The sequence below is a fragment of the Vulpes vulpes genome, chromosome 14 (assembly GCF_048418805.1).
Source record: "Vulpes vulpes isolate BD-2025 chromosome 14, VulVul3, whole genome shotgun sequence".
NCBI lineage: Eukaryota > Metazoa > Chordata > Mammalia > Carnivora > Canidae > Vulpes > Vulpes vulpes.
Window position 1 is genome coordinate 133,160,008 of NC_132793.1, and position 11,637 is coordinate 133,171,644.

Sequence of the window (11,637 nt, forward strand, 5' to 3'; positions counted from 1 at the left end):
TAGATTTAACTGTGGCAAAAAAATAGTGCAGGTTTTGTAGTACCTTTAATATATCAGGAAAAAAACTGCTTAGCTAAGTAGTATGTGGGAAATAGTGGTTCAGTCTCCTAAACGATATATTTTAAATGTAGTGATATTAACAGGAGAGCATTTAGGACCTTATGCTGTCAGATATTGTAGGATTCATATATTGTGCATTAAGACATTTCAGCTTCTTTGCTGATTGGATTACGTATCATAGCCCTTTACACTGAGTATTTGCGGATGGCTGTGAACTTGACTCACAAATGTTTTCTTTTTTGTCTTACTACTCCCATGCTAGTGATATGTAAGATTCAGTTACCTTAGTATAATGTTTGTAGTCTAAAGATTTTGACTGCAGTTAAAGCTGAATTCTAGTGGCATTAAGAAGTGATTGGTAGAACCAGTTAAAACTGATTCGTTAAAGTATTAGAAATGGAGTATTAGGAAAATCTGAGTTTTTTAATAGCCATGTGTGCATCAATAAGTTTAAAAGCACCCTCTAGGGGTGTTACTAAGGAAATATTTCCTCTTTTTTTGGGAAATAGCTAACTACAAATTAAGTACATATTAATTACTCATCAGGCTTCTCTTAGTTTCCTGGTGTGACCACATCAGTGATGACCGTGGCAGCCATACTAGATAGAATAATATTTTAAATTTGTTCTTGCTGCTTAAAGAAGTATTTTGCTGTAACTGTTACGGTGGAAAACGGAGGAATCCATAAAAGGCATTTTTTTTTCTGTCTATCAGATTTGTTTCTGCTTATGAGAAGTTGAATTTGAGACTAAGAACTAGACAGACAGACATGCAGATTAAGACTTTGGTGTGTAACAGATGATGAAAAATCGGCATTTAATCTCTAAGTTAAAACATGCTACTGCCTTTTTCTTTTTTTAATCAATACAGAGCATTTAAATTAGTGATCTAGTTACTTTATAGTAGTTGAAAATATATAAATGAAACCCAGAAATTTTACTGTTCATTAACACTGGTATATAGTACTAAAAGATAACAGATTGTTCTAGTTGCCAGAAAAAAACTCTCCATTTCTACATTCCACTTGATTATCTTACTGTTTCTGATATACTGTGAATATCAGAATATTAGTTGAAGAGAGGGGGGGCCAAGAAATCTACTTGTCTAAGAACAGATGCCTACATAGCTTTTTTTTTTTTTTTTTTTTGCCTACATAGCTTTTTACAATTTGCAAATGGTGGTAACATTTGCCTCCTTAAATATGTCTCTCTCTATTTTTTTTAATGAAAGAGAAAGGCTTATTACGTCTAACAGTAACATTTCCTCGTGGCTTCATTAGATGTGGCAAGTGTGGATGTTAACTTTTCTAATATAAAAAAAAATTGGTTTATTTTAGTGACCTAAGATTTCGTGATTCTGACTTCCTGAGAGAATTGTTCTTATAGCCTAAAAATTTAAGAATGACTATTAGTTTAAAATTTTTTAGGGCAGAGTATAAAATATACCATATTGACAAGGGCAAAAATACTTGGGATCTTAAGAGTAGACTCATTAATAATGAACAAACTAGGTAGGACTTTCCTCTTCTTAATCTTTATTTAATAAAAGACAGATTTAGTGGGATCAGACTATCCAGCCTTTACCTTAGAGAAACTGAAGCAGTTTTTGTGGCCTTTGAAGTAGAAGTATTGTTTCCTGCTGTCTCTAGTTGGGTACTCTGTTGGCCCTTGGCTCTATGGTATATCCTTAGAGTTTGTGTGTTTTGACTATGACTGGAGGAGGTCAGTACAGATACACTTCTTCAGAAAGACTTATTTGGGCAGATTTTCATTTTAACACTTTATAAAGGGCTTACTAGAAGAAAGTATAACTTTATCTAATGGTTTCCAATTTAATATTTATTTACAGTATTTTGTTAAAACTTTGTTAAACTACTTACATGTACATGTGAAATTTTGTACTTCTAAAATATTTTTTATTTTCTATTATTAGATTTATATTATTTTCCAGAGTAAGACTAAGAATACAGTTTTTCATTTTTAGTTGCTTATATTCTTTTGAGTTGGAATTGTTAATTTTGAATTTGTGCAATTTAAAGGAAATGCATTTTAAACTACTTTTTCCTAAGTCACTTACATGCTAAAAGTCTGGCATATTTTTCTTGGTGTTTGGAAAACAGTAATGAAGAACACAAAGTCCGTGCTTTCAGGTTTTCCCATTTGAGTAGATAGTTATAGGGAGTATTCATTTAAGCAAGTAAATGAGATAATTTCAGATTCTGATACATATAGTGAAGAAACCAAAATTAGGGAGTGGTTGTTGGAGGGAGATTAGGAGTTCATTAATAGGGAAGTCGTAACGGTAGGTCCCATGGAATATTCTGGGAGAACTGAGTTTGGGGAAGCAGGCATGAAGGTTCTGACACTGGAAGGAGCTTGACATGTTCAGTGGTTAGAAAGGAGGCTGATGTGGCCGACACTATAGTAAGTGGGGGGAATGACTGTTGCGCAGTTGGCTTTGGCTGGCCTAGTTCATTTGGGCCTTATAGGTAAGAGTTTGGTTTTGTAATACTTACAGAAGAGAGTCCGTCGTTGGGAGGGACATGATCTGATTTATGCTTTTCAAAGACTACTCATGGCCTCTGCATGTAGAACAGACTATAGAGGGGCAAGGAAAGTTGGCAGAGAAGTCATTTAGATTCTATTGCTGTGGTCCAGGGAACAGATTGATGGCCACTTGGATTAGAGTGGAGGCTCTGGAGGTTCTAAAAAGAGGATAGATTTGTGATAGATACATAATAGTCCCAAAGAAGGAAATATGCTGGTCCTTTGCCTTCTTTACCTAAAGCCTGTGGTTTCTAATAATTGTGGTGGCTTTGAATCTCACTATATTGTGTCAAAGGAAAGAATTGCTCCTAGGGCACATAGATGAGTTAATTTATAGCATAGACATCGCACTAAACAGATTTTGTCTCATTTAATCTGGTAAGTTGCAATAAGCATTTATTTGATTTTCTTTAAATGTGACATTTTGTTGTTGCAGGAAATGTTTTCATATTTGTCCAGCCAACTGAAGAAGCTGTCAGAAAGCTACAATGAAAGACTGTTGCATACACCTCACAATCCCATATCTTTAGGTAATATATTTTTCTTAAGAAAAATAAAAATCAGTGCTGCTTAACCTTTCCCAGCAGGGACTTGGTATTTCTAGAAAGAGTATGAATTCTTTCTGGTTAAAATGATATTTCTAAGTTGAATAAAGTATTAATTTGAAAATTGAAAAAGCCTAGCTTTTAGAAATGCTTTAGTGTATTTCTGAGATAAAAAGTATACACTGAAAAGAATCTAAATCACTCTTAAGTTTTTATAATGCATATACAGAAAATGATACTTTAATTCTTTCTAACCAAAATCATTTAGTCACTAGGAAGAGCTCTATAAAAATTTTTAAAAATTTCTACCAGTTAACACATCATAAGGTTAGAAATTAAATCTCTATTATTTTTAATGCTATGATTGTTTTCCTGAGCGTCTTTATACTAGAGAAATCTGTATTTATGATTATTTCCTTTGTATAAGGACTATATATTTTTGTCATATATTATAAGGACTACTAAACAAGATAATATGAATGTTGACTTTTATACATTTAACTTTTAGGTTTCATAATTATCCCTTTTGTGACTAGTCATAGAATAACATGTTTTACTTGTTATGTATATCTGAGGAGACTAAAGAATCAATCATTTGTAACTGAAGCCTTTTTCAGGAATAGGCTTCCGTGGAAAACCATTTGCCACCGATGTATAATAAAACCCATCCCACTTAGTCCTTTGCTGGTATATAAAGTATGTAGATGTTGTAGAAAATGATATGGTATGATTTAAATCCCAATTCTGCAATGTACTAACCTCTGACCCCCATTCCCCTATCTATAAAATAGAGAGAATGATTCCTCATACACAATTGTTAAAGAATGGTTGAGGGGCGCCTGAGTGGCTCAGTCGGTTAAGCATTTGACTCTTGATTTTGGCTCAGGTCGTGATCTCAGGGTCATGGGTTCAAGCCCCACATTGGACTCTGAGCTCCTCTCCGCACAGAGAGTCTGCTTGTCCCTCTCTCCCTCTGTTCCTGCTCCCCTCTCAATAAATAAAATCTTAAAAAAAAAAAAAAGAATGGTTGAGATTATAAAGTATCTAGTATGGTAAATCAGTCCTCAGGAGATGGTAGCTAATATTGGTGGTGAGAACATGGCTTACCCACATAACCTCAGTAAGATTTTTGTTTGCATATGCAGAAGGTGATCTTACTTAGTCTTACATATATACTGAAAATATTCCTGAATATTTGAAATATTGAATATTTACAATATTCAAATACTGAATTTGAATAAACTACTGTATTGATCGTGTCATTGTTCTATTTAATTGGAAAGTTCACTCTCCATAAGGGTGAAATGGAAAGTCTGTTCTGACTCTTAGTATGTTCGTTTGTATTAACGTATTTTTGTCTGATATGCAAACAGATGCTTACTATAATTTATTAAGTGCATTAAAATGAAATCATGCCATTTGACAATGAATAAAAAGTAACTTCCCCAGCCAGTTACAAAAAATATATGATTCCTTTTGTGTGGGGTACTTAGTGTAGTGAGAACCACAGAGACAGAGAATGGTGACTGTGGGGAGCCCGGGCACGGGGGCAAGAATGGAGAGGTATTGTTGAATAGGTACAGTCTTTTTATCTTGTGAGATGGAAAGAGTTATGGGGATGGACAGTGGCGATGGTTGCACAACAGTGTGAATGTGTTTAATCATGGACTGTACACCTAAAAGTGGTTAAGATGGTAAAATTTTATGTTATGTGTATTTTAACACACACAAAAGTGGAGTCTCCATCAGTAAGTGTTTGGTGGTTTTTTTTTTTTTTTTTTTTTTTTTTTTTTGAGTGATTTTGTGCTGGTGAACCAAGGTACAGTGGGATCCTTTTTTTCTTTTTCAGCTATGACACTTAAGACACGAGGTGAACACCAAGACAAAGCTATCACTCAGCTTGGCTCGATGCTTTTTACCAGACAGGTTTCTGGAGCCAGGTAAGTCTGTCTAAAAGAGGTTGGATTTACGGGGCTTTTCCAAGGTAACTGTAATAAAGTACTTTTCCCAAACAGTTGTCCCCCAAATATCTGCTGAGCTCCATGTGATAATCGGTCACGGGTGAAGAAGGGGTGAGGTGGAGAGTTTGTAAGGCCGTGCTGGCCCACCTGTGCAAGGCCTGCACTGGAAACCATCTCAGGAGGGTGGGACTCCTGTCTGTTGTTATAGGACCTGCAGACAGAGTTTCAGCACCTCTCCATATGCATTCTTACCCTTATTTTCCTTTGTTAGATAATCTTTAGTGGTGTCACATTGTGGTGTTGGAAATAAGTCATCTTCATTACTAAATTTGGATGAAAACATTTCTAAGGAAAAGCCCATTTCCTGAACCAAAAAGGTTATGCAATTATTGTCTAAGTACTGCCTTTGAAAAATGTACTCTTTGCTCCTATATGTACATGGCTTAAAAATGAATTTCATTTTTCATTTTATATTTGATGAGGTCAGAGAAAAATGACTTGAAAAGAAATATCCTGCTCTAAGTACTCTTCTTTACATGCCTTTATTAAAGACTTTCTCTTTGACTACCAGAGATTAGAGATTTTACATCAAAGGACAACTTTTTAAAAGAAAAAAGCTTAGATTAGTACAGCTTTTACCTTGATGAACTGTATCCATATACAGCATAGTTTTGATGCTCCAAAAATGGTTTTCTTGGCCTTGCTTGTAGCGTTGCCACTATTTGTCTTTTTGTTAAGGTTGATCTTAATTGACTTTTTTTTTTTTAAAGTACTGTTAGAAATCTGCTTATGATCAAGTATGCCAATGAAATCAAACTTAAAAAATGCATGTACCACTGCCAAATATCACTGATTGCTAACCACCCCCCTGCTGTAAGCAGTTAACGGGATTTTTTTCCTGGGTCCTTGCTCTAAAACCCTCCATTGTACCACACTGATCAGATAGGTGTAATTCTAGTTTGTTGGTTATTTGAGGTGATACACGGCAATTAGTCAAGGTGGTGGTTTGACTTAGAAATTTCAGTATTCCATTAAAGTATGTATATGTGAAGGTCAGATTCCATACTTAGTACAAAAACAGAAATAATTTTCTTTTTTTCTCTTTCAAGAAGGTACAAAGATATTTATGATTCCTGGAAGTTACAGCTCTTTAATGTTAGATACGTAAATGGTAATCTCTGGGCAGTACTCCTCTATGTAGAATAGTAGTGTATTGTATCATTTTCTTTTAAGCTGCCACAGTCTGTTTTCATAGGTCATGATTTATGGCTGTTTTTAAGCTTCTTAATCAGAAGAAATAAAGCTTAGTAACACAGATATCCATGATACTCTGTTAACATCATCAGACATATGAAATTGCTAAATCTTTTCCCTTTCAGGGTTGTGCCTCTTGGGTCTGTGCAAACCGTGAGTGGCCACACTTTCCGAGGCTTTATGTCACATACAAATAATTACCCTTGCGCTTACCTCAATGCTGCATCAGCCATTGGAATGAAGACACAGGATGTGGACTTGTTCATCAAGAGACTTGACAAGTGTTTAAAGACAGTAAGAAAAGAACAAAATAAGGAGAGTAACGTATCTGGCGTTGACAATTATGACAAAACTGAAGATGTGGATATTGAAGAAATGGCTTTAAAACTAGATAATGTGCTTTTTGACACGTACCAGAATTCTTCCTGACATTTGAAAGGTTTCTTTTTTATCATTTGAAAAAAGCGATGAGGCTGCAGTGCAAATAAGCAGTTTAAAGATAAGACTTGAGGTTTCGGAATTGAGAATTTCACGGAGAATATTTGGTCAAGGGATAGAATGTGGGCTGAGCGAGCCATTGAGGACTGTTAGGTTCTTTTACTCTTAGACTGCCTCAATCATTATGACCCTTAACAGTTAAAATACAATTAGGATTTTTTCTAATTGTTAGAATATTTGTCAATTAAACATGATTCAGATAATTCTTACTAATGTGACAGTCAAATTACTTCTAATTCTTTTTGAAATGCTTTCTCCTAATAATACCATTCGCAAATTACTTATGTTTCTGGTCACAGAGAATTTAGAATGATCCAATTCTACTATTTACAAGATGTTGATATGTGTAAGTCATGGTCTGCCTGTGAAATGGACACTTCCCCAGGGAAGCAGAGTCCAGGCGTAAGCTTCAGTTTTCACTCAGTAGCAGTGGTTCTCAACTGGGGATGATTTGCTTATATCTAAGCAACGTGGAGGGACATTTTTAGTTGTCACAACCTGTGGAATGCTGTTGACATCTAGGGGTGGAGGCCAGGGGTACTACTGTTCAACATCCTGCAGTGGACCAGAAAACTTCCCAGAGCAGAGCCCCAAATCTCAGGAATACTGAGGTCGAGGCATACTACTCTAAACAAACTTCCCAAGTAAAGTTTTCCACGGCAACTTTAGTTGTTCAGTAGTGCTTCAAAGAAGAAAGCTCTACAAATGTTATCAAATTATATAGCGTTAGATTCTTAAGTGATAACCAGGATTACCAGTTCTAAACATGAGATCTTAGGGCATTTGTGCGTTTTTCCCTTTGGGCAGGTGAAAGCTTTATTCCACTGTTTTTGCTTGAAGCAGGCTTTGCATATTGGACATTTTGTTCAGGTGTTGTACATAGCCATTATCAAGAGTGGTTAACCTGAGTGTTTTTGAACATATTTTTGCTAGGGAGGTGAAAATGATGTAATGGGATAAACAGGTGTATTTCCCTCTGCCCGCCCCTTCCCCCATCCCCATGCTCACATTCTTAGTCTGATATTCCAGACTTACTGGCTATAACAATTTTTGTTGTTTATTTTTGAGAAATAGACTAATGTCTCAAAGCCTGAGGAATTAGTGAAGCTTTTGAGTACACCAAAATGCCAAAGTCCTATTTCTCCATACCTCCTTGGTGGAGCAGTTATTCCTATGAGATGCTCACGGGGATAAAGTGTTTCATAGGCAGATAATTTTGGGCCTTTGTAAACCTGCCTATCAGCATGTTAAAGGCTCTGAGATACCTTGGAAACCAGCTTAAATATGGCCTTAACCAAAGGTGGAACCCTTTTTTTCCAATTAAATACTTACTGACATCCCGCTGAACATGCTTTTGAAAACGCTGCAGTTGAGAATGCCACCTCAGTTTCTGGGTTGTGTTTTTCTTTGTTGATTTAGTAATGTAAACCGTCTTAAACATGAGCTCCGACAGATACCACTCCTATCAGTGTGTAAGTTAAAATACTGATGCTAACCTGACAACCTTGGAAGTCAAGACTGTTCAGATAAAGTACTTAATTATAAATATTGTAAAGGTTACTCTGAAATTATTATATCTTTGGGGCTCCGATATTTTAGATATCTTTTTTTAATAGCTATAGTAACACATTTCAGAGGTGTAAATCCTGGATTAAAAGGTTATGTGAGGTTTTTTTATATGAATTTGGGACTGAGTTGTAGAACCAATAAAGTTGAAGAGTCCGAGCCATACCTCTGGAGTCTACGAGAGGAAATGAAGCGATGTTGGAAATGTTAAGTGCTGGTGGCACAGCTTACTGTACACATGAGCCAAGATGGTTTTCTAGAACAAGTGATCTATACTGTGTGATCATCATTTAGCTTGAGAAGGCCGGAGCCGAGAGACCAGCAAATGTTTTCTCATCTGCAGTGTATCAGCAGTTCTTGGGCTTCAGCTGCTGAATAGATAATAATTCTAATTGAAGATAAATTACATGAACCCACATGTGAATGATAGATGTGTTGTAACATTTCATTCCTGGTGCATAAAATCAGCTGCAGTTTTTATTATTAGTTCTTTCTTTTCAGAGGTTTTGGAATAACAGCTCTATTCCTGCTGGTTTATATTTGACCTTGAGGTCCTAGAATTCACAAGAGCTTTTGAAGAGGTGCCATAGGTCCTGTATACTCAGGCTTGCCTTCGCTCCTACCCCAGTCTCATTTTTGCTCACTCTTGTCCATTTCCACATGTAACTATAAATAAGTATATACAATTATTTATTTTAAATTGTTAGTACCAACCAGTAAACCTCATAATTGGCCTTCGTTACCCTTCGACGGTGGCTGGGGAGCAACGGCCTGATGCCTTTTCTGATCAGGACTAAGATGACCTATCTTTATGATCTGACTGCCCTTATTAAGGTTCTCAGGCAGAGTTTTGGAGTTTGGTTTTTAAAGTCATTGGACTGTGGTAGTCTTCCCAGAAAAGAAAATTGAATAACACAAAATATTCTTTAGGTCACTACACAATGTGTTACTTATTCGCTCAGCAGGGAAAGGTGTTTTAAAATCCAGCTCTCAATTTGGCTCTTATGTCCTCTGCTGATGAATTCTCTATCAGGGAATGATATGTGATACCAGCCTTAAGAGCCCAGTGTTCAACTATAAATCTTTCTATTTAGCTTTAAGTATTAGTTGAATGAAGTTATAGAATGTGAATTGTTGAATACAGTTCTGTTCATCCAGTAGGCACTTGATACACAGGATGGTAAATTTAAATATAAATTAAGTTTCTACTGATATTTCTCCCCAGCACATAACTTTCCTGTGGTTCTGTTTCTGTAAGCACCGCATCATGACTCTGTCGAGGCCGAAGCTATAGGCTGTGTTTTCATTTGTAGACTATGTGCTTAGGAGAGGCTTTAGGAAAATTTAAATGAAATAAAGACAGTTGTTTTTTTTTTTTTTTTTAAACCGGTGAGATTACTTCAATCTTGAAATAGCTCAAAAAAAAAAAAATCTTGAAATAGCTCATCGTGAGAGTAAAATTCTTGTGTCCCTTCAAAGAGGAGAACAGCTGACAGTTGACAGTAATAGCAGCAAACTGGTAAGTCTCATTCGTGTAGCACTCGTGTAGCACTTTTGCACGCATGTACGTTTGGTACACCTAAAACTTGAGTTTTTTCTTCCCATTTCCTAAGATGTGCTAATTTCTCCCAAGCCCTTAGATGGTTGTGTTATGTCTTGCATTCGTGAGGTTGACTTTATTTTGGAACTAGGAAATAATCCAGCTTGTGTACATAGAAGCTTGGTCATTTCAGAAGTGTGGTGCCCTCTGAATAATTTGGTAAAAACTGTGAATATGCTATTAGCACTTAAGAAAGAAATTCCTGTAAGCAGCTTTGCCTTGTCTGTCACATCGTGTTGATGATATGTTCCTTATGGCCACTCTTAATGTACAGGCCTGAGACCTCCCCACTGAGTCTTGTGCCTTTCTTCTTGCTTTCCTTCTCCTTTCAGCCATATGGTGTGTACACATGTCAGGTGATGAGTTCAGGGCTAATGAATAGATCTTTATAACATCCCACCTAATACTCAGTTCAATCTAAGGCCTGAGGCAAAAATCTCAAAGTGTTTATACGGTCTTGTTTTTATCAAGTGATGTCAACTTGGAACTTTTAGAGAAATGTGAAGACAAGCTATGTTTCACCGTAACAATTGTGAGGGGACTTTACCTACTAGAATTGAAGCTCATGTCAGCCTGCTACCCTGTACGTTTACCAAAAGAAAAAGATGTTTCAAAAAAATATTTTTTGGTGTAGACTGTTTAAAAATAAAAGTGAATTAATTTATTACATGAAATAAATTTTTAATAAATCATTGACAGTGCATTACATTATTTTACCTAATCATTGCTGCAGATAAAAATCTGAAAGTACAGATAATGAACGTCAAATTATTGCTCATTTTTTGATTCAATCATCAGTACCAATCAGCAAGAGAAGTCCTGTTTACAGTGGGAATCATGAGTCATGGGGTTGGGGGCTAGTTTGTTGCTGTTTTTTTAAAAAGGAAGGAGATGACATTCCAACAACCTTTTGCAAGGGATCTATTGACTATAGAAAGTTGGATGCATAGAATTATTTAATCTTTTCTAAAACACTTTTTTGTTTATTTGAAAATAAAATAGTATTACTGCCTTCTTCAGATTTTATTTTTAAATTGTGCTGTTTGAATTTTGCAGGTAGTTCTCATTTGATTTGGAACTGGATCTCTGCACGGGAACTTATTAATAACCATGTGAGCTCACATATTTAACCTCTGACTATCGGCCCTGTCATGTGTGAAATGGGTACAATCTTACAGGATTGAGGATTGAATGAGATGATAATATATGTAAAGATTTAATCAGTGCCTGGTATAGAACTTCCTGTTAATAACTGCTAGGATGCTGTACATGAAGCTCATTTGTACTAGATTTAAATGGAAAGGTACTCATTTTCTAGTTGGTTTAGTAGAACTTTGTTGAAGGGGAATCATCAATGAATTTTGTCCATTCTCCAGTGGAAATTAAAAAGTATGTAGTTGATTTAATTTTATTTATTTATTTTTTATTTATTTATTTTTTTGGTTTTTAAATCTTTTTTTTAATTATAAATTTATTTTTTATTGGTGTTCAATTTGCCAACATACAGAATAACACCCAGTGCTCATCCCGTCAAGTGTGTAGTTGATTTTAGATCTTTTTTTTTACTTTCAGAATTTTTCTATTTTGGTTTCTATGAGTTCCTTTTC

General features: G+C 35.6%; 1 protein-coding gene across 1 annotated transcript in view; it reads left to right on the forward strand.

The window, feature by feature from the left end:
- Positions 1-10,722, forward strand: part of SEPSECS (Sep (O-phosphoserine) tRNA:Sec (selenocysteine) tRNA synthase) — a 36,276-nt gene extending 25,554 nt beyond the window's left edge. The window contains exons 9-11 of the mRNA XM_072737976.1: positions 3,043-3,136; positions 5,001-5,091; positions 6,492-10,722. Of these exons, the coding sequence (XP_072594077.1) occupies positions 3,043-3,136; positions 5,001-5,091; positions 6,492-6,795 (489 nt within the window). The 3' untranslated portion in view covers positions 6,796-10,722. The remainder of the gene's footprint in view (positions 1-3,042; positions 3,137-5,000; positions 5,092-6,491) is intronic.
- Positions 10,723-11,637: the final 915 nt, after the last annotated feature.